At 39.9% G+C, this 24038-nt stretch overlaps 1 protein-coding gene across 1 annotated transcript; it reads left to right on the forward strand.

The window, feature by feature from the left end:
• Positions 1-3022: 3022 nt before the first annotated feature.
• Positions 3023-22770, forward strand: gdf5 (growth differentiation factor 5; the record flags this gene model as incomplete). Its single annotated transcript, XM_079241974.1, has 2 exons — positions 3023-3773; positions 21809-22770. The coding sequence occupies 2 exons, from the start codon at positions 3023-3025 to the stop codon at positions 22768-22770; spliced, it is 1713 nt and encodes a 570-aa protein (XP_079098100.1).
• Between the last annotated feature and the right edge of the window lie 1268 nt (positions 22771-24038).

Genomic DNA, 24038 nt, shown 5'->3' on the forward strand with positions numbered 1-24038 from the left:
GTGCAGCAGGCCACAAACACAGCCAACATAAATCTGTTACCTCGTCTCCATCACTCACATCCTCCGGCCGCTCGGCCCGGTCGACTCCATCAGCTCCGGCTTACGTCTGATCCACGACAGCCTCATATAATCCAATCGCTTCTGTTCATCCATCATGTCCTCGTTCGGAGCTGCACGCTGAAAGACACGAGTCAGGAGAAGAGAGAGTCGGAGAGATGGAGAGGGAAAGACAAACAGCGCAACCAGAACCAGAACCAGCTCCAGTTACAAACCACCAGAGACTCTCTCTGCTGCCAAGAGCTTTGGTTTTGAACCCAACTTCTCTGGCTGCTAATTATTCCTAAAGCTTGGTCTAAACTAAATTTATGGAGCAGGCTGGCGCTGCTTGTGGCATCATAAATTAAACTGGCACAGACTGTTAGAATCAGAACCAAGACCCGGGCCCTCCAGGGAGGGAAGGAAAATTAAAGACCGACTGTGTGACTTTTTTCTCAGGTGCTGATTTTACATTCTGAAATAAAAAATAAACATGACTAAAGTAATAATAGATTATTTAAGGTCCATGAAATTAATATTATTATTATTATTATTATTATTATTATTATTATTATTATTATTATTATTATTAATAATAATAATAATAATAATAATAATAAATTAAATATTTCCTGTTATTCTGTGGATATTGATCACAAAAGTTTAAAAACTCTACAGTTTTTTTTCCTCTGCTTTCTGACACTGAAGCAAAGTGGACTTTGATATGAAGATTCTGAAATTTTAAAAGGAAACTGTGGACACCAGTATTTTTGATTCATACTTTGTTATGTGAACTTTTTCGTACGTAAACTTTAGAGGCCAACATGAAGACTCCAGCAGGAGGTGCAGCAGCTTTCCACCCAGAAACCTCCAGATTAGATGTGATTTAATGGTTCAGTAAGCATTTATTCAGGTTGAGGTGGAAGCGAAGATGATCTACTGTTTTTTCTTGTAATTATATCTGCAGGTCTTATACACAAAAATAGAAATGTCCACATTAATTTTGTTATAAAATCACTACAGAAGTTTTTAATCAACAAGCAGCAGCTCAAACTGAGCATCAGAAAGAGGAATGAAGTGACTTTGAACGCAGCAGAGTTGCTGGTCTGAGCATTTCAGAAACTGCTAATGTTCTGGGATTTTACACACAGTCATCTTCAGGGTTTAGAAGGTCTGAGAAGGAGAAAATATCTAATGAGTAGAGGTTGTCTGGACCAGAATTTCTAGTTGATGTGAAAGGTCAGAGGAAAATAGGCAGGCTGGTTGGAGATGATAGGAAGGCAACAAGGATCAAATAAGCACAGGTTCCAATCATGGTATGGAGAATAGCATTTCTAAACACAACACGTCCAACCTTGAACCAGAAACTGAAGCAACAATTCACATGGACTCACCAAAACTGGACAATAGAAGCTGGAAGAGCATGTGGTTTGATGAGTATCCATTTCAGCTCCGCATGCAGGGCCAGAATATGATTAAAGCATCACAAAAGCATGGATTCATCTTGACCTCGATCAACACTTCAGGCTGCTATAAGGTACGGAGGAATCCTCTGTACAAGTGTTGCATGATTTAAACACAACAGCCAATCCGAGTATCACTGACCATGTCAAGTCCTTTACGGCCGCAGTGTATCTTTAACTGCACTCCAACAGTCTCCACAGTCACCAGATCTAACTCCAACAGAGCATCTTTGGGATGTGGGGGAACGGAAGACTCTCTTCATGGATGCACAGCTGACAAATCTGTAGAACTACATAATGCAATCATGTCAATATAACCACAAACGTCAGTGTGTGTTACACACACATACATACTAATACCACTACTACTGCGATGGACTGGCGAGCTGTCCAGGGTGTACCCTGCCTTTCACCCAAAGACTGCTGGGATAGGCTCCAGCTTCCCCACAACCCTTCATTGGACTAAGTGGGTAGGATAACGAATGAATGAATGAATGAATGAATGAATGAATGAATACTACTATAAAAAAAAACAACAATTATATAAAAAAGGATTATCTAAGATAAACAACTGTGCTGTAGGTTTTAACTGGTGAAAAATGGTGCGACTGCATATGGATAAGGCTGTTTTGGGGCCCTTACAGTTAGGGGCCCCGTGTTTCATGAGGCAAGCATCACCTGAGAACCACCTCCCTTCTCTGTTTAGAGCAAAAGGCTTAAAAACCTTTTTCTTAAGTGACATAATGCAATTTTTTTTCTTTCCACTTTCTTGTTGGTTCGTGTGTGCGTTTGGGTGTGTGTGTGTGTGTGTGTGTGTGTGTGTGTGTGTGTGTGTGTGCGCGCGCGCGTGGGGGGGGGGGGGGGGGGGGGTAACCAAACTTGTGTTGCAGCATGAGTGAGTCATCTGTGGAAAGATGGAGGAAGATTTGGGGAGAACTATTGCTGTTAAATGAGTTTGGACAGCATGACATCACGGGGTAATTAAAACCGTTTTCTGGAATTCCGTTTCCAATTCCTGCACTCAGGTTTGCTGGAGGATCTCTCGCGCACCTGCAGGTTGGTGTGTGAGTGAAATATTTTCACTGGACGGAGTTCAAACTTTGAAGGAAAAGAGAAAAAACGGAGGCAGCGGCATTACGCCATTCTTGCCTCTCTCTTGGAAAAAAAAAGAGGGATTTAAAGAAGTTTCTACAAGATATCCCGCAGAACGGTTCCAGCGGAGAGTTTAACGCCAGTCCACCTTTTCTCAGGCTTTCTGTCCCAGTTCAACATTATGGTTCTGACACATGACAGGCGGGAGAAGAAGGCTTTACAGGATTTGTCTTTTCAGCTTGGAAAACTCAGTTCAAGTCCACAGATTTGGAGAAAGACTTTTTAGGGATTCCTCAGGTGGCAGAGCGCAGCTGGAGACCAGAGGATGAAAGACTCAGACGTTTCTGCTTTCAGCCAAACAGATCAATAACTTCGGAAGTGCTTGTGATTTATTACAATGACGGTCTGCCACAAGGCAAAAGGACTTTAGGATGAAAGTTGTGAAGCGTATTTCTGTTCTGCTCAGCTGCTGGACTCTCATTTCCCTCCGTCCTGTGCCTGCCTCTCTCGGCCGGACCAGACTGACAGAACACCAACAGCACCGGCTTGGAGAAGCAGCGGAGCGCGCGGCAGGAGAGCAAGCCCGGGGAGGGGCTCTGTCTACCCGGGGTGTCGTGGGAAGGCAGCCGCTGACTGCTCCTGGAACTTGGAAACCAGCAGATCACACCCGAGCGCGGCCGCCGCCAATTAAAGGCGAGACGACCGCCAGGCTCAGCGCAGGGGGGTCCGCGTCCGCAGCCGCGGCGGCGGGCCGCGAACAGCTGCGGGACAAAGCGGCGAGTTTAGGGCGCAAAGAGGCTGTGCGCTCCTGGCTGCCCGCTGGAGATGCGCGCGTCAAAGTGCACGCTCCCGCAGCTATGAACGCACATGCAGCAGGGACAAGTAGTCCGGTCGTTGCTGGTGGAGGATCACCTGGGAAGAACTCTGGGAAAGCGGCTCCACAAAGAGCGGAGGGCGCGCAGAGGCAGCAGGACGCAGCGCCGGCGGCGCAACGCGGAGTGGCCATGAAAACTCCAACAAAACACAGCAGCCGGCACGCGCATCACAAGCAGCCGCTGGTGATCCCACACGACTACATGCTGTCTCTGTACTGGTCTCTGAGCAGCGGGGGGCTGAACGGCAGCGCACTGCACGAGGCCGGACTGGCCAACACCATCACCAGCTTCGTGGATAAAGGACAAGGTAAACGTGTGTTTCTTTTCTCCTGAAATGTGAAACTTATTAGTTGTTAAAATCTTTTTAAAATGTTTATCTTTTACAAACAAAGCGATATATGTTACTCTTGTGTAACTTTCTTTAAATATAAGTCATTTCCTTCTGATATTCAGATATAAACCATCTATAAAGGAGCAGGACTTTCAGCCTCATGGTGATGTTTTGGTGTCTGGTTTTCCTTTAGAAGCATTAGAAATGTATAAATTAAAGCCGTAAAGCATTTTATTTTCAACTGGTTTGAGGTCCAGTTTGGTAACTGGCATGCTCTGGAGCAGTGTTTCTCAACCTTTTTCGAGCCAAGGTACTCTTTTTTCACTCACAAAATCACAGGGCACACCCCAAACCAGCAATGTTTTTTTTTTTAATTTTTAAAAATTTTTTTATTAAGGCCTATATAAAAATAATAGAAACCTAATCAGATAAACAAAAGAAAAAGGAATTTTATGATCTTTCAGAGGCCTGGGTCTGTTTGGATGGACACAGAGCGGCTTTTTAGACAAATTTGCTGAAATTAGATCATTCTTCATGGCACACCTGATGGTCTCTCACGGCACACCAGTGTGCCACGGCAGTGGTTGAAAAGCACTGCTCTGCAAGGTGTTCACTGGATGGATGCTGAGGAAGAAGAAGAAGAGGTGAGGAGAAGAGACACTGGGGTTAAATTGCAGTTTGGAGGGTATACTGGAGGAGGGCGGCGCTGGGAACTGGGCTGTAAATCGTCTAAATGCAGACATGTCTGAGAGTCCGTGAGGTAAGAGAGGAAGAACAGGAGGGAGCATCTGGAGAAGAGTCAGGAGGTCAGCTGTTGTGCGCTGCTCAGAGGGAATGCAGTGGAAAAGAGCCTGCAGGAAGCTGCTGAATGAGCTGTCACACATCAAAGTTCCTCCTCAGCCTGGATGTTAAAGCAGCAGCTCAGCACGCCGGGAAACGTGCTGGCTGACTTTCTGCAGCCTGTGCTGTAAATATGGAGCCACAGCCAGCAGCCAGTTGGCTTATATTAGCATAAAGAGTGGAAACAATGGGAAGGAGCGAGCCCGGCTTTGTCCAAAATTAACAAAACACAACTGTCATGTGTTGCAGGCTTGCTTTGAGTTGTGTGTCTGTTTTTTTTGCTTATTGATTGAGCTCCAGCAGCAGTTTCATGAAGTCTCAAAGCACTAAATGACAAGCTCGTTCCAACTTAATGATTTACTGCATCATGTAAGAAATGTCTCGACTAATAGAGACTTTAGCCGCGTTGTAATTTACTGCAGCCCCTTTAAGAGCAGCCAGACAGGAAGTCACTGTGTCTGGATGATTTTAAAGCGGAGTTTCGAAAGAGATTCAGACAAAAAGTACATAAGTTGTGAGTAAAAATGTGATCTGCGAACACTCATGGCATTCTTTCGTGTGAGGAACACGAAGACCTGACCAGCTATGCCCCCACCCCTTCCTCCCCTTCCCCTTTTTGTTTTTATCTGAATCAACTGGGAAAAAAAGAAAAAAAATGAGTCTTTTGGTATTGGGTTATTGGTATTACATCTTGTATTGTATTGTAATTGTATTGGTATTACAGTTAAAATACCTGGATTTAAAGCATGTGGAGAAGTTATGAACTGATCTTTATATCTGGAAATACATGCAGTAATTTACTGAAACATGTGCAGACATAAACACAGCATAAAACTCAAGAAAGAAGTCGGTCAAATAAGGAAGCTGAAGGTGAATGTTTGGTTTGAGCAGCTTTATTCAGTCTGATCCTTCTTCAACAAGTGTTCTGTTGAGTCTTCTTCAAGAATAATTCTTGAAGGACTTCAGACCTCTCCTTTTGACCTTCCCTTCTTTTTGTTCCTTCTACAGCCAGATGTTTCCACACTGGTTCAGTAATGGTAAAGTCTGACCTCTGAATAGAATTCATCTCTCCACCAGACCTGTTCCTGCCTATTTTTAGACCACTCCTTGTGTAATGTGGCACATCTCAACCTTTTTTTTCCCTTTCTGGAGAATACTTTCTTGATATGGAGAGCGTCTCTGATGAGGCTTCGGCCAACAGTCCAGGTCCAGATGCATCTCTCAGGTCCTGTATTAGCTCTTTGCTGGAATTGATCTTATTTCTGCAGGACATCATTTTCAGATCTTGTTCATGTGCTGTAGATAGTTTTTCTGACACTTCCTTTGTTCTCAACTTGTCCAGTTTCCTCACACGGTTGAAGTAGGGCTGGGCGATATTTCGAATATACTCAAGATATTGTGGCTAGTCCTCTGTGCGATATAGAAAATGCGTATATTCGTCATATTTGAGTATCCTGTTGTCACGTAGTTGTTTTTAGCTGTGGGCGGGGTTTTCTCCCTCCTCCTTGACTCTGCACCGCTTTGCACAGAGAGTTAAAGCAAGCGCACCAAGTTACGTACATAACGTGAGCTATGTGCTACGTCATGAGAGGCAGCGTGTAGCCACTGTTGCCCACTTGGCGACTTTCTCGCTAAATCTGGCGACTTTTTTTGTGAGAAGTGACTAACGACAAATCTAGCGACTTTTACTGGAGTTATTGGAGACTTTCATGGTGTTTTGGTGACTGACTTTAAAGCGCATATTGTAAAGTTAATGTCACGAACAAGAGTCTCCCCCCGTCCTAAAGCACTCAGTCGCTCCGGCTGCAGCCAGTCAGAGGAGCAGAGAGGACACCTGCATGACTCCTACACCACCTACACAGTCACAATGAACAGCCAAATCCGCCACTGATCCCACTCTGGATTACAGAGTGGGACGTAAATTACAAAGTTTTTCACGTCACGCAAAAATAATTAATTCTATTTGATTACATTCACAGCCTCTGTCACTTACTCACCTCATCCACTGTGTGACACAAGCATATTTATCTATTCTATTCTATTCTACAGTCATTTAGCAGACGCTTTTATCCAAAGCGACTTACATATGAGTGAGAACAACACAAGCACAAAATTATCTAGCTCGTCATGTCTCTAGAAAGTACAGAAAGGAGTGGGAATCAAACCCTGAATTAAAAACTGACTCAAGCCGTTTATTGGAGACGATACGAGGACATTCCGCCTGTATTATAAGACTGATTTCTATGCTAAACTCTGCGATTACAAAAAATACAGGACAACTCAAAAACGTATCCATAAAGCAAAGCCTTATAATAGTTCATCATTTGAAATGTCCCCCCTAGAGCACCTATTTTCATACGTTGCATTTAATACACCATGCAAAGGCACTTTATTTTGTTTTAAAATGACATGTTTCGGCCACTGCTTTAACTGTTCAATAAATACGGTTGTGATCAGTTTGCTTCGTTACAATTTCATTCTTTTGGCATGAATGTTTAAAATCAGCATATCTTGATGCAGTATGAACTATTATGTTTTAATGGAGACACAAAATCATCTTACTGATGTGATTGTATGCACCAAAGCATTAATTCAAGGCTAAGGTAAATATCGAGATATATATTGTGTATCGTGACATGCCATAAAATTATCGGGATATTACTAAAAGGTCATATCGCCCAGCCCTAGTTTGAAGGACACACTACACACTATGCTGAGATATACCAATATTTCCATGAGAAGTGGGAAATTTGCTCTTGTTCTCAAGGCCACATAAACAAATAAAAAGCTGACAAGAAGTTTTGTCAGCCATAGGGCAGAGATTTACTATGTGTGTATTATTATTATGTGCAATAAATAATTGACCCAATGATTTCATACTTAAAGGGATACAGTGTAACTTCTGGCCACTGGGGGCGCTGAACCTGTAACTTCCCACAGGCCACACTACACTGGCCCTTAAATAAACAATCTTTATCAATGACAGTCACAAAAAAACAAAACAAAAAACAAGCAAAAAAAAGAAAGAAAAAAGGTAAAACTGCTCCAAAAACATTAGTTGTAGTTTTGAGTATCAGACGAAGCAGTAAATTTGGCACAAGTCATGTCCACAAGTTATTATTATGGAAACATTAGCATTTGCCCTTAGCCTGTTACACATTACAGAAGTACAGCTTCTTATTGGACAGTGTGTGAAAACTATAATTCTAATCCAACTTGCACATAATGTTTAGGGAGTCGCGTTCGCTTTGGTCTGTAGCTGGAACAGAAGAATTAAGACACAGACATACACTGCTACGTTCTGCATGGGTTTTACGTCCACACTGTTCTTTCATCAGACTCCAATGAGCAAATTCTTTGCCAAGGTTGGCTTGTGCCTTTCTTTCGGAGCGATCACCTTCCTGCTTGCTGTTTCTGGCCCCCTCAGACACCGTTGTCACTTTCTCACTTTGTTCAGCCATGACAAACTTTTATTCGAATAGGAGGACAAAGTAGCACAAAGCAGAGTTCTCTGTGTTTATAGAGGGGACCCATAAACCAAAGCGTACAAGATTATGTGATCCTATAAGAGATGAATCCACTCATGCAAAGCTACATCTCTGTTTTCTGAAGAGGGCAGCCCCCTCAGAGTGCAAGCGCTTGACAAGGGCTATACCTTGACCACAGAAAGCATCCTTTATTACTCACATTTGACTAATTTCTGTGTTAAAGCAACACAATGAGAAACTTATTCTGTGGCAGGGCAGGATAGTGCACATAGCAATGTCTGTGTCTTTATATGCCACATATTATATTCATTTTCATATTTTTTCACCACCTCTATGAGCTTGTCATTAAAGCTATCCAATCAGTCTTGCATTAGCAGGAATTCAAAAGTGACAACATTTAATTTCATGCCTTTCCAAGTTAACCATGCTGACCTTTTAAAATTTCAACCAATCGATCGACATTTCCTGGAGAAGAAAGGTCTGCTGGCTGATGATGGAGAACAAGCAGCAAAATGTCTTTAACAAACACAAAGAAGTGATTTTGTTTTCAAAATGTCAAGAACAAAGAAAAAAATCTCATTTGTTGCAGAGTAGGCCCTGCTACAGGCTTAACGCTCTTTGAGAATCACCTTGTTGCAGCTAAAACCCTTTCTTCTGTCTGTCAAGCTGTTTGCTGTTTTTCAGAGCTGAAACTAAAAAGATTTGAACAAAATATTTGTGTACGAAGCAGACTGAAAGTAACAAAGAGCCTAAAGATCCAAGTTCTGTTTATGAATGTATGTTTATGAAACAGCCTGTCACAAGTTAAATACTGTGATTTACATTTTGTCCTCTCTAGACTGGCGAATAAAGGTTAACTGGGCCCTTCAATGACCGGCTATACACAAATTAAAACTTTTTTCAACACACAGACTGCTGCATCCTCCGAGTCAAAAGTTACCTGGACAACAGACAACTACGGTGAATAAAACAATATGGATGTGTGGAAAGTTTGTCTTGTAGCTGAACCAAACAGAGCAGAATGCCAGGCCCCAATTGGTTTTCACACAGATTGCGAAACGAGTTGGCCTGAAAGCAACATTACTTTCCAGCCCTTAAACTGTGTGCTCCTGAATTATTTTGATGGTACACTGACATTCATTATGCATTTTTGTGGAATTGTCTTTGCCCTGTCTTCGCCCTGAGGCCAAGAAGCCTCACGTCACAACCTATTTCTGTCTCGAAGTTTTGCTTTACGGTGACACATTGGTCGTTTTAAACATGCATCGTGGCTAATTCAGCAAATAAACTCAAGCAGACATTATTATTGGAAGAGAAGAAAAGAGAACGAAAGGGACAGAGCAGGGGATAAGAAAATATTCAACATCACACTGACTTTTACTGGATGGACAGAGTTCAGAGAAGAGACAGGATGCAATACCGGTGCCTAATTAGTTTGTTTTAATTAGTTGCTTTAACTTTCATATACAAGTTGATAAAACTCAGTTTATTTCAAACATTTTCTGACATTTATACCTTTACACGTCCTCTTCACACGCCTGAAAAATGTAGGCAGAATTGTAAGCTTACACACCCTGTCCCATTAATAAAACACACCATTGAGTCTGTTTTATTTCTCTTTCTCCCACAATTTCACAATTGCAGATTTAGAAAAATAGATTTATCCAGAAAAACAAAAGGACCACCACAACCTCTTGTGTCTGAACACAGTCAGTACCATTCTAGATTAAATTGTTGATGTGCAACCATATATTTATTTAATATTTTCGCTTTCTACCTTTTTTTTTTTTTTTTTGGGAGATGCTTCGACTTAGCTTTGTTTTACCTGTTGAACTATAATTGGACCTCTGAAAATGTAAAACTAAAGATCAATTAAAACATAAAAATAAAAAACAAACAAAAATCAACAGCAAATCAGATCTCTTTAACATGACTGAAATGGATTAAAAAAGATTGCATTAAGTCAACTTATAGATTAGTTTTCTTTAGTTTTGGCCATGGACCCTTTTCTTCATTAATGCTCATACATGCGTAAAAACTATTTTTGGAGGGAAGGAAGCACAGCTGTGAAGTAAATTAATTTATCTGTCCTCTTTACTCAAAAAAATTAGATGATGGCTATTTGTTGTGTACTCGACTGTTCCAAGGCAAAAATGGGATCAGGGAATACGTTTTTACTTGTAAGGAGAGGAAGCATGAATCCATCACATGGTGTAATAAGGAACTGTCTGTTTTGAACATGGAATGTCGCTGATTCAGCAAAGAAACACAAAAAAATTAAAAGAAAGAAAGGGACAAAACAAGCGTCCTCGTAAGATCATCTTTTTCTGGCTGAAGAGAGCTGGAGAGAGAGGTCAGATATGATGCAAGATGGATTAACCGTTGATCGAGGGCACATGACGGCGAAAATGGAAAAAGTTCTGTAGTGTGTCTTTAAAGATGATGCGCGCTGATTGGATATGGAACAGAATTCAAAATAGCTTCTTTTTGCATGTAATAATGCACAGGTATGTGTAACCTATATGCATAAATTACGAAAATCTCCCATTGCGCGATAGCTTATAATACTGCAGCCAACCAGCAGGGGGTGCCTCACATGTTTTGGCTTTTTTCTTGTTTTCTAGTCTGTTCTAATTGTAAATTTAAAAGCAATATTTTAGTTCAGGAAAATGTTTGGAAACATGTTTTCAGGTGCTTTCATCTCTAAAACATGCAGGAGGATGTAGTTGTGTATTTATTCAGATGAAGTTGTGTGTGCGCTGCTGCCTTCATACATTTCTGTAAGTGCTGCTATGTGTTGTTAACATCTGGTTAGCGCTCAGTGATATACGTCTTCATGAGGGCAAATAAACACTCCTCTCGCCCCCCCCCCCTCAGTGTAATGTTGTCTTTACGGTGTAAAACTGTTCAAAACAATGTTTAAATGAGCAGAGTTTAGGATTTCTGCTGCTGCTGGACGTTTATGTTTCCAGCACTTAATGTACTTTTAATTTGGACTTTATTTGTTCAGCGAGTCCTCAGCAAGACGCCACTGACCTCGTCGGCATGCTGAGAGGAGAGACTGATGACCTGACACACCTCACCCTCCTCATTTTTACTCTTTTCTTTCTGCTAATATTCTCTCACTTCACTCCCTTTTTACATTCTTCCTTCCCTTCTTTGTTTTTCTGCCATTCTATCTGACTTTTTCTTTCCTCTTTCGCCAAATGCATGCCTGGTTTTACCTCCTGAGGGTCCCTGATATGTTCTTGTTGGACCCTTTATGACCTCCACTACAGGCACTTTAAGGCTGAACAGTTTGGGGGCCTCATTTTGAAAATACATAAGTCCGTCTGGAAATGTGTACATGTGAATCAGCCTTGCATTTAACCACAGCTGCTTAATGCAAAGCACAGAATATATGTTGACGAGTGGAATAAAAGTTGTTGGTTTGTGTTACTGTATGGTGAATTGTGACAACCAAAGGGACATGAAGAGTGCTTTATCTGTCAGAGACACTGAGGTGCTGATGGCTCATTGTGACCAGTCAATCTAATATGTACTGTCGCATGAAAAGAATTGGGTTCTGTCTCTGTAGGTCCCACCTCAACATTTCAATCAGGTTGAGTTGGGACCTTGATTGATAAATCCACAAAATCTGGATTTATGTTAATATACCTGAAGGGATCTTTCAAATCACTGCAGTTAACTTTAAGATAAAAGCCCCTCTTCCTTGGTTTGTTCCTCTTGGGACACCCCTATGAATTCCTTAGGCCCCCAAATATCCCTCCCCTTTTGTAGAATTTTCCTGTTGGAGAGTTGGGTGGCATTATCATTTAATCATTTTACTATCCCAACTTTATCTTTTATATTATTTATATTCTTTATATTTGTGCAAATATTTACTCTTCTTATAAAAACAACACTGTAAGTATAACAACTATCTGTAAGTAATGACAAGATGAACATAGCATGACCAAAGGTTGTGGAGAGAAATTTTGGGGTCGCCATAAAGCATAAATTTTGTTCTTATTCATTTGTATAGGAATTCGAGTGGGCACGTTCACATTGTGGTTTATTTTCTTTTGTTTCCTTCAGCCTTTGGGAAGGAAATGAAAACGGAGGCTTTCTCCGAAAGTCATGTTGTCACCACAGTTAGTTAACCAGCATAATGTAGAAGCTTACCGGTTACAACTGCACCATGTCAACATCTTAATTCTTGTCATTTTCAGTCATTGTGTTGTAGATCTGCTGCTCTGTTTGGGTCCCCACATTTCACTCTAAGATACTTTGGTACCTAGAGGAGTTCAGGGTCCACTCAACAAATGCCAGGTGTCCTTTAACCGCAGAAAAAGCCCAGATCATCATCCCTCCCCACTATGTTTGATAGTTGGTATGAGGTGTTTACACAAAGATGCTGTGTATGGTTTGCTTTATTGTGTTAATTGGATCCCTTTTAGCTGCAGCAAAACTACAGCTATTCTTCCTGGGGTTGAACCCCAGGAAGCTATTCTCCCTGGTTTGTTGTGCATTTTGACCAAACATCCACACTTTGGTTGTGTCCATCCAAAGGACGTTGTCCAGAAACTAAGCGCCACTGCCGTGTTTTTTGCAGAGGAAATAGGCCATGTCCAGCAATCCTTGGTCTATACTTGGTCAGCCTTTTCTAACTGGACTTTTGTGAATAGTAAATTCTAACATGCTCAGTGAGGCTTGGAGAGTCTGTAGCTGTTAGGTTTTTACAGTTTCCCTGAACATTGAATGGTTTGATGTTGAGCTGAACTTGCTGGACGTCCATCCTTGGGAAGCTCGATAACTGTCTTAATTTGGGTACACACATAAGGATTATTGGGTCACTTTTGTGCCAATTTTCTCTCTTCCCTCTCCCAAGGACAGCAAACAGCACATTATCTGAAGTCTTTTAAGCTTTTTCATTAAAGTTATCCTGTCGTTAGAGGTGTGTTAGGAGTACATTTGTTCTGACAATCTGCTCCAAAATGTGTCAGGGCCGACTGTCTCTAGTATCAAACATGTTCAATATTTATAAACAAATATTTTTACGTGTGCTGGGAAAGCTGACAACTGTGGAGTAATGGCTTTGTGGATAGTGGCATGGAACGAAATGTGGCCAATATTAAAGTGAGTTGACTGGGAAAGAAGGAGGCAGACGAAGGCAACAACAGGCCTGGCCGATGGTCAGTAGTCTGTAAAGTCCGAGTTCCCACTGGGTCCAGAGTTTTTCCAAAGTCTTTTCTGTTTTTTAGTTAGTTATTTCTCTGTCATTAGACAGTTATGAATGAATGTTTTTAAATAATCTGGCCAAATGAGCTGTGCAGTAACTGAGGACATCTGCTGGCTTATTATTATGTGCTCCCAGAACTGCTGCTCGGGCTATGACAAAGTTGTCAAGACATCAATATTTTATATAAACATCCTGTTCCAGTGATTTACATTAAAAAAAAAAAATTCTACTTAAGGCAGTCGATTGAAACATTACAAAACCGCCACCATTTCTTTGTCTTATATGTCCTCTCCCATCCTGGGTGTTTAGTTTTCCAGATGATGCCATGTTTTTCCTTCTTCTTTTTTTCAGTAGAATTTGTTTCTTCATGCAAGATTTCTGGCTCTGACTAGATTCTAGATCACCTGTGGGGCAGATTCATTTTGTGTGTGGTGTGCTGTGCAGAGATTATTGCAGCATACCACATACATTCAAAATTGTTCAAAAACTTTTTTTTATTTTAATGTGTGTAAAAAAATCTCGTCAGATTAAGAAATTCCTCATGTGTACCAAGCTCTAAATGTTTTACACCTGTGAATATTCTTTCACTCTTTAGAAGGATTGGCTCCAGATAGTTTTGAAATGACATTAGCCTTTCCAGATTTATGAGCAGCAACTTTTGTTTTGCTAAAATAATAGCTAAAGTCTTTTTTCCTTGGCATGGTAACCCACCTGAATGCTGTAAAGCATTTGCTTTTACATAGGAGCTCACACTGATGTTGATCAGTTAAAGTTGCATTATATTGAAGCTCCTCACTGGGATGGTTTCTACTTATGTACAAACACTGAACATGGATGCAGTTTTTCATAAAGTACTTCTGATTATTGGAATTGTTTTGTTCATTTTAATTTACATAATGTGATATGACAAGCACTGTTAATCTGAGGTTGTGTTTACCTCACTGAGAGGCCTGTTGAAGATCAGATGACCTTTAGTTGTCCTTTAGACATAGTTTGTTGACATGGCCAATGGTATTCTAGCATCTTGGTGCAAATGTTTTTCATAACGCCCACATATAATACGATTGATTTTTGTTTCTTTTTCTTAGCTAGGCAGTTATTTTTATTCATTAGATAAGGAGGTTGTTATAGACTGGGCTCATGTGACTTTGTTTTATTTGGATCACAACAAATTTGCTTAAATTGATTATGTCTGTTAAAGTGCCTTTAGACAATTATGTTGTGATTTGATGCCAGAAAGCTGAATTGAAATAAACTGTTTATTATGGCTGCTTCATGTCTTTTGAACATGTTTGAGGCATTGTTTATGCACATCCCCTGAAATTAAAGGTATTTTTGCAAGCTGCAATGCGTTGGAGGTCAGAGGGTTAACAACAGTAGAGTGTAGAAACAAGTTTTTTGACCAAGTTTGAAATTACTTGCATAATTGCTGCTGCACAGTGCGAACAAAACTATTACATGACCAGTTTACATGACAACATTCCCATGCAAAACCTCGAAACTCTTTCCTTTCCGTACTGAAAACAAATACATTTACAAAATCTCTCTGTGTAGATGGAAAAGACAAATAAGACTTAAAATATTGTAGTGTGCATGCCAGGCCTGCAGTGGGCAGTTGAAAACCCCACATGTGCACCACATCCTGATCAAACTGGAGGAGTAGACACTAATTATTTGCTGCATATAATCAATGTATCTTTGCCGATGGCACAAGTATTGCATCGGGTTTGGCTTTCAGAGAGAAAGAAATGAAGATTCGGCAGCACAAACAAAACATGAATGTCTACCATTGCTGTTGTTGTCTTGCTGTTCATTGGTGTGAACACATTGTGAGTGCAGTGCAAGATGCCAAGACTGACATTGTTACCATAAAAATTCCTTGTGTTTCACTCTGGAGCTCATTCTTAAACTTTTGTGGTTTTGTCCACCCAGAACTCTGTTATTGTATAACCAAGTTGCCAAAAGTCAACATAACATTTGTGTTTTACTGTCTGTGTTGTCATGTTAATGGGGTCTTAGAAATTAACAGAGAAAAGGTAAAGTAATTGCAAAAAATCATTACAGCTATGTGTCTGTGCAATGACGGAGATGATGGCATGTGTTGTCATCAGACAATTTAATGAGAACAGCAGAATTAACCAAACACTAACCCCCTCTTTTGTCTTTATGTTTACAATTGCGTTCACACCCTACACATTTAATTTATCCAGTCTAAGTTTTCTAATGCTCTCCAGAATCCTGCAGTGCCTAATGTCATATACAAGCGTGTGGACAAATCCACTTACAATGGAACCAGCTGCTTACATGTGCATGAGGGTAAAAAGCAAGTTAAAGTAAATTTTGAACAATTTTTCAAACATTAATTGTTGACAGAGCAGTTTTTTGTACAGTTTAAATAAGCACTCTTCAATCTGGTTGGTAATTTGAAGTAGGTCTGATCAAACTTTTTTTTTCTCTTTTAACTGATAATCCACCAGCAAGTTGTTTTTTATTTTTTTTATACTGGTTTGGAGGCCATACTGCTGCTCAATGGATTTCTCAATGTACATTTGACTTTTTTAAGATCTGTTGTGAATATTCATGGTAATCAAATCTTGTTTACCGGCAGGATCATCTGATTTAGTTCTCCAAAACTGAAATAATGAATGAAATAACAAGAAATCGCAAATGAGTTGAAGAATGAATAAATAAGATCAAAGTAGAAATAAAAACAAAGAAATTCAAACTATTTCTTTCAACAATTCTGATTGAAAATATAGTTATCAGCTAACAAAATGAATGAGCTTAAAGTTTTTACAAGGACACAGAAGGAGTACTGAAAATGTAGTATTGTTTTTCACTAGGACATTGGTGCAGGATAATAAAGTGGACTGTAATGTGTCTAGATGCTGCTTTAGGATTGTACATGCAGATTGAGACAATAAAGTTAGCATGAAGGTAAAAGGAGAAAGTGCTGTAGTACTTTTCAATTTTGAAATGTCACTGTAAAGGAAAATATCTGCACATGGGACATTGAGCTGTTAGGAGTGAGTTTTAGAGTGCATTCACATCGGGCTCGTCCGCTAGTCTCAGTCTGAATGGGGACTCGACTCAGTTGCAGGGGGGTATATCCACATGGACCGAGATCACATTCACGCTGAACTTTGGTCAAACGTGCCAAACCTTTAGAATAATAAATCACCAGGACCTGTGTGACTACTTTCATTGATATATTTTCCTCTGACCATGTATCTATTAGTGCTTTTGTTTTGTTACCACTCCATGTTTGACCACAAACCATTTCTAGAGATTCACGTTTTGTTTGCTGTGGTTGTGTTTGTCTATAATGCCTTGCATTTACCCATAATGCAATACTATGCCAAATGCAGAAAGTTACTTTTGTTGGGACTTTGCAGTCCACTTCCTGTATTTGGTCAGCTTGAATCAGACCGAGACCTGCATTTGTAATTGGACTGAGTCAGCTTCTTTGATCCAAATCAGAATTCGTTTGGTGCGTTCACATTGCCACTAACAAAGAGAACTTTCCGAGCAAATGGACTAGGATTCAAATCAGTAAGGCTTATGTGAATGTGGCCTTAGTCTATGATATCTTTCAAGAATCAACATGCAGAAGTTCTGGTTCTGTTAGGTAAATGATGAGGAGCTCCTACAGCTGATTATCCAGGGATGTATGGGAAGGTTCTGAACTGATGGACAATTCTTCACATTATTCAGCTAGGAGTGAGTGTGTTCTGTCACAGGCTTCTTCAGGTAAGTGCAAGAAAGAAAGATAACGGCCATCAGTTATTTCCTGAAAAGCAAAACATCCCTTCTCAAATACTTTTTTTATTTCTCTTTTTTTAATTCACTTGGAAGCTCTGTGGCAGCCTTCCTCAGACAGCGTCTGACAAGTCCCGCCCACCATTCACCAACCTGGAGGGTGTGAGGGCAAGATCACTGTCTAAAGTCCAAACATGAACTTATTCTACCAGATAATCTTTTCCACATTAGCTCACTGACTAAAATAATTTAGATGTCCTGGCAGATATTATTAAAACATAAAAATGTAGGCTGATAACAAAGACCACACCTGAGAGCTACTCATCTTGCAAACATTTTCATCTTCACTGCTCTGAAAATACATGAGAGTTTGTGGAATCCAATTCCTCCCAACTTTAATCAGACCTTCCACAGAGGAGTGCCTGCATGTTTGTGTGTTATTGATGGTTTGTTTCCTCTGTAGCAGATGCTGCTTTGCTGTCTGTTGTTGGTGAATAGCTGCAGGTCCGTAATAGAGGCCCTGTTTACAGTCAGATGTGGTTTCACTGTCTGGTTCTAATGTACTTTTCAATGCATGCTTCATTCTTGGATAAGAAGAAGGGTGTCGTGAGAAGAAGCAAACTGTGTGCGTTTCCAGCCATCTTTGTGAAGACTGCAATGAGTTTCAGGACATCTTTGAAAAGTGAGGACATCCCTTTAGTGAGAGCGTCTCTGTCTGAGGGCTTAGACTCGGTTTTAGGGTTCAGATTACAGCAGTGTTTTGGTTTGGCATAAAGGGCCTCAAAATCCCTGATGTGAGAATGGGTCCTCATAATGATAGAATTACAAACATGTGTGTTTGTTTTAGCTAATTTCTTTGCTGGATTTCATTTGGATGTGGGACTTTGCTGGTTTCCCTCACTGACAACAAAAGAAAACATTAATCACCGCCTGCTCAATTCTGTCCTCTGGTGTGAGTGTACATGTACTTGTCTAAGTGTGAATATGAGGACTTAGTTTAATTAATGGACATGTGGGGACTCCATGTCCTCAAAGTTACCAAAATCTTTTTTATTCTTTATCTAAAAAAAAAAGAATAAGTCTTCAAGTCTGGTAAGTCTTCAAAAAGCACATTAGGCAACACAATTTTCTTAAGAGTGATGAGGACATCAGCCTCACCCGCACATAGAAAAATAACTGGTGGAAACTTGTTTTTGCAAAGCAGCAAAATAATAAATTCATTCAATCAAAACCTGATATTACATTGATTCAGGTAATGGTTCTATGTTTCCTGAAAGCAAAATTTCTTGTATGTTATCGCTCAAAACTTCCCTAGAGTTTACAAACAGCCATAAGTCATTTGATCTGTCACTTTTTCTCCAAACCCAGAAATGTTCCAAACCAATCATTTATTTCCAAGAGGAGAGAAAATAGCCCACATTCACCAATATGTCCTCACAAGTCTTCTTAATTTCAGTCTCAAGTTGTATCAAAACTCTGACAAATTCAGAAACATGTTGGTAAACTCAAAAATTGTTCATGTCTTTCCTCATAAATTTGTGAATGCCAATCTGGAAAAGTTTAAAATGATGTGACAACTTGCTGTACTTTGCAGGCAAACACCTGAAAATACCCATAGAAGGACAAGACTTATGGATCGTGTGCAGTCATACAGCAGTGAGCAGCCTGCAGTCTGGCCCAATGAATGCATAAGGGCACGCAGCTTCATAGTGCAGTGACTAAAAGGGGGGTGGTGCACTTAATTTATTTTCACATGCAGAACTTTTTACAGTTTTTAAAGCAAAGTGACACCTGTTGTCGCATCTTTTTACGATGCATCCTTTTAAGATGCAAGTTGTGCCTCTGATAAAATAAAACCTCCTTGTGAGTCTGAGGGTTGGTCAGCAGTGATATTAAACAGGCAATCATTACATAACCACCATCTCTTACTATAATGAAAATACACTGTTGCGATAAGTTTTTAATTCTTAAAGGCCACATTGAGCAGGTGGATCTGGGATTCACAGGTAACTTTGTGGTGTGATCTTGAAGGAAACAAATCTGATGCAGTTTTCACAAAACCAGCCACAGAATATGAATTCAATTTTGACTGAAACTTGTTGGAGATTAAATAAAGCACAACTTTGTCATTTCCTCAGAAGAAAAACAACGTTAAAACATGATCTGCAAAAGCTTGCCATTTGTTATAAAAAATCAAAATGGTTTGTAAATGATCAAGTTATTTTCTCAAAGGTTCATAAGAAGTGGTCCCGTACAGTCATTTCTTTTTTATTTTGAAAGAACGTGTTTAAGATGAAGTTTTTCATAAATGTTACAGTCATGGTTTTAAAAAGTTTGTAAGAGAGCCTTTTCGGAACATTTTGGTCAATGAGATGTAATATCATGACAAAGACACGTGTGTTAAAGTGTAAAAATTGTTTGAATTTATCCAATTAATCATGACTGTTTGGATGTAGATCAATTTAGTGTTACAAAATAGCATATATCATATACTTCTGTTTTTCACAAGAGCTCAAGAGTGATGGAAATAAAACTTTGTTTCACCTTTTTAATGACATGAAAGAAAGTACTTTTATTGTTGTTGTTATGCCAGAATCCTTAGTTTAAAAACAATTTAATGTTGAGTTTTATTCAGATCTTTTGAAATGTTGAAAATAAAATAAAATGTAGGGATTTATCATCACAAAAACAAAAATGTCTTCCATGTTCACTTTTGTTTTTATGATGATAAAGTTGAGCAGCGCTTTCAAGTAAAAAGATCTTAAGAGTTAGTCACAATAAGTACAATCATTTTTAATAATTAAGTTGCAGTATCTAAACCCTTGCAAAAAATTGAACTTGAGGTGTATTAACTAATCATAATTAAATAATACACACGCTGAGAAAAAGGAAGTAGTGTAATGAAAACACAATAAACTTTTATTTGCTTTGAATTGAACCAAAACTTGGTTTTCAATACTGAAGTTAAATACATTTTCTTTTTACATTCTTTTATTAACATTTTCTCAACAAGGCCCAGTGAATCAAATCAGAAGTGACAAAAAACAAGATGTGTTTTACTGTCAGAGAAAATTCACATGGTACACAGTAGAAAATATAAATATTTGTCTCCTACTCAAAGAAGATCTTATTACTTTCAGTGGAAACCGGGGGATAGAACCCCAATTCATCTAAGAATTAGTAATGCCTGGTGAGGAACTGTGCAAAAGCAGAAGCTAAAGAAGTGAACTTGGACTTCTAAGAGAGCATCAGCCAATCTTAATAAGGGACACCTCTTATTAATGGTCAGAGTGAGGAGAATCTAGGAATAACCCCCAAATTCATCTTACACCATGAGATGAAAAACACTGTCAGAGCCATGTAAAAGTTATGCTTATTTTGTATGTTTTTGTACATAACATTATAATGGAACCATATTTTGTTGCAATAAGTAATGTAGTATTTATCCTGCTGTGGAAAATTTAGCTAGGTATTGTATAGTTTTAATGATATTTTTGTCTTTATATGTTATGGTTAAATTGACTATTTTAGGCTCCCTTTAACGTCCTGCATTAGGACCATGAAGAGAGTGCAGAGTGCGCATGCTCTGTGTTTTTTGTAAATGGAGCAGGACGAGGAGCTACAGAGTTTCTGACCGTATAGAAGAAAATAATTTTAATATTTTTGTTTGTAGTTGCAGTGGTTTTGTGGACGCAACACGTAAGTTTTTCTTTTTTATTGTTTGTTTAATAAACGGAGATCATTTTTGTATCTGTTTGCTTTGTTTTTGCCACTAGTCAGAAACCTCACGTCCTGCAAGAGTGGCCAGAACAGGTTCTATTATGTTTAAGTTACGTTGCCACTACAAACACCATGCATCCAGAAAGAAGTGAAGCCCAAGATAGTGTATAATAGGAAGATGAAATATTTCATGAGAAAATTATTTTTTCTTCTTCATGGAAATGACCAGGATGTTGGTGATTCATTAAAAACAATTTTAGAGTTATAGAAGCACACATTAGCAGAGTATTTCAAGGCAGAATAAAACTTTTGACCGCTAAACAGCAAAAGTAAGACATAATTTATTGTTTTGTCAGCTATATTTTGGCTGTTGGCACCCACTTCTTGTCCCACAGCGATGAGATGGAATCAGCACAGTCTCTGCTTTCATATGAAACCATGTTTGTATGGTTTGCTTAAGTGGAGAAATTTGCAAAACTCTGGACAAAACTGTTCTCATGCTTTTGTTAGATTTCCTTATAATTGCTTGGGGTTTGGACTGTGTTATGTTTGGATGCCAGCACTTGGCATTCTGTTAGCTGGGTTTCTCCCTGTCATTTTAGTATGCTATATGTTAGAACTGGTTCTTAGTGTGCAAACATATTCTGTATTATATATCTCGGGATGTCTCCTGAAGATTTTTTTTTTCTTTTCATAAAGGAATGGATTAACCAAAATGTAAAAACTGGTTTGGTGAATATGGAGTTAAATCTGAGGGTTACATTTAACAGATGTCAATCATGAAAGCGAAAGCCGAAGAGTGGAAATCTGCAAAAATAGCCATGTATTTCATGTGAAGGATGAGTCTGAAGAGCAGAAGGGAATTATAGAAATGATCCTGAAAAAAGATCAACTTCATTTATATTTCTTTTCATGAATTGGATTGTTTATTTTCCTTTTCTTCATTCACCCACATATCTGTCTCTGCTTCTCCTCCCTGGCAGATGAGCGTGGGGCCCTACTGCGACGTCAGAGGTATCACTTCAATATCAGTTCTTTGGAACGAGACGGACTCCTGGGGGCTGAGCTACGTGTCCTGAGGAAACGCCTGTCTGACCCCCGCAGAGTCTTGATGGGCTCCACAGCTACTGGAGAAGAAGGAGGTGGTGGCTTGTCTCCGTGCCTGAAGCTGTACACCTGTTCTTTGGGAAAACAGAAGCCTGTTCTGCTCCAGACAAGGGCTGTGGAAGATGTTGTCAGCGGATTCAGCAACAAATGGGAAGTGTTTGATGTATTTAAGGTCTTCAAAGGCTTGAAAAACTTGCAGGATCAGCGCTCCCAGCAGCTTTGTTTTGAGTTGGAGGCCTTGGAGCACATAAGAGGTCGTCCCATGGACCTACGGACTCTGGGGTTTGCCCGACTTGGGAGGACCAACAAGGAAAAAGCCTTCCTCTTGGCGTTTGGAAAAAGCAAGAAGCGTGACCTTTTCTACAATGAGATCAAAGCTCGCTCGGGCCATGATAACAAAACAGTCTATGAATACCTGTTCACCCAGCGCCGCACACGGCGAGCTCCTGCTCAGGCACGGAATAAAAGACCCCCCCAGCCACTCATACAGTCCCTGCCCCAACACCAGGCAGCAAAGACGAGGCCACGCTGCCACCGGAGACGACTCCACGTGAACTTCAAAGAAATGGGCTGGGACGACTGGATCATCGCACCGCTGGAGTACGACGCCTACCACTGCAATGGCGCTTGTGACTTTCCCATCCGCTCCCACCTGGAGCCCACGAACCATGCCATCATACAGACCCTGATAAACTCCATGGACCCGGACTCGACGCCACCCACCTGCTGTGTTCCAACACGCCTTAGCCCGATCAGCATTCTCTACATTGACTCGGCCAATAACGTTGTCTACAAACAGTACGAGGACATGGTGGTGGAGTCCTGTGGGTGCAGGTAGCAAAGACAGAAAAACAACCCCTGTTTCACACTTTTAGGAATGATTCGTTTGTTAACATTATCGCTGAATCTAAAACTGGAACATCAACACTTTGCAAAAGAGGTGGTATTTCAAACCTGCTTTCCAACAGACATTACTCTTAACGCTCAAGTGGGCTCTCCGACTGCATACCAAAGGCTATTAAAGACTAAACAGAGCACGACTGACTCATGGAAGTGATGCTCTGAAACACCCACTCCCTCAAACTGTTGATGTTGGTGACCATCGAAAATGTAAGAATAAAAGGGACTCTTGTTTTATTTGCTTTCAGATTTGTATCTGTGTCATGACTGGTGTAAAAAGTTTAACATGCTGTCGAAACATTAAGGGAATTATACTCAAAAATGTATTTTTCCAGCACTTATCTGATGGAGTCATTTGTATGCCTTATCTGAGATGTTTTTTTTATAAAGCATGTGAAGAATTTCTGATGTATAAATACTGGCCAGTGATGAAGTGCTAAGCTGACCTGCTCCAAATGTGGGAAAGTTGCTCAAACTAGTCCTCAATAAAAAAATGTTTAACTGACTGAGCTCCAAACTCCTATCAGTGCAGACCTTTGCCCCTCACCACCCCACCAAAGCTCTGCAGACTAAACCATCAGAGGAATTTTAGATATTTTCAGATTCCAAAATTACTTTCAAACCCAAAAATGACTGCGCTTCTTTTGGAACATCAAGGTCTTAATGGGTTAGTGTAACAGATTGCTGCAACGTCCAATTAAATACATGCAACTCTGGTTTCAGGTTAGGTGATATATATATATATTTTTTATTAAACCATACAAGTTAAGACGTTGAGGAAATCTATAATGGCAAAAAATGAGTTTTACTAATATTTTACTAATTCTTAAAAGCAAATCATGCACACTCGACATCAACTTCATCAGGTTCAGTTTACCAGTACCAGGTTGGACCATCTTTACCTTCAGAACTGCATAATAGATTAAACAAAGTGTTGTAAGGAGATTTTGCTCTACATTGGCATGACAGCCTCACACAGTTGCTGGAGATTTGTAGCCTACACATCCATGATTAAGATCTCCTGTTGTAGCTTCAGGTTCCTGCTCACAGCTGACAGGAGTGGCATCTGGTGTTGTCGTCTGCTGCTGTGGCCGAATGAATGAATGAATTAATGAATGAATGGAAAAATCCATTCAGAGTTTTGATATCCATTCAAGGATAAACCTAACAGACAAATTAACTACAAAGAGATGAATGACGGCATAT

The sequence above is a fragment of the Telmatherina bonti genome (assembly GCF_933228915.1).
Source record: "Telmatherina bonti genome assembly, chromosome: 6".
NCBI lineage: Eukaryota > Metazoa > Chordata > Actinopteri > Atheriniformes > Telmatherinidae > Telmatherina > Telmatherina bonti.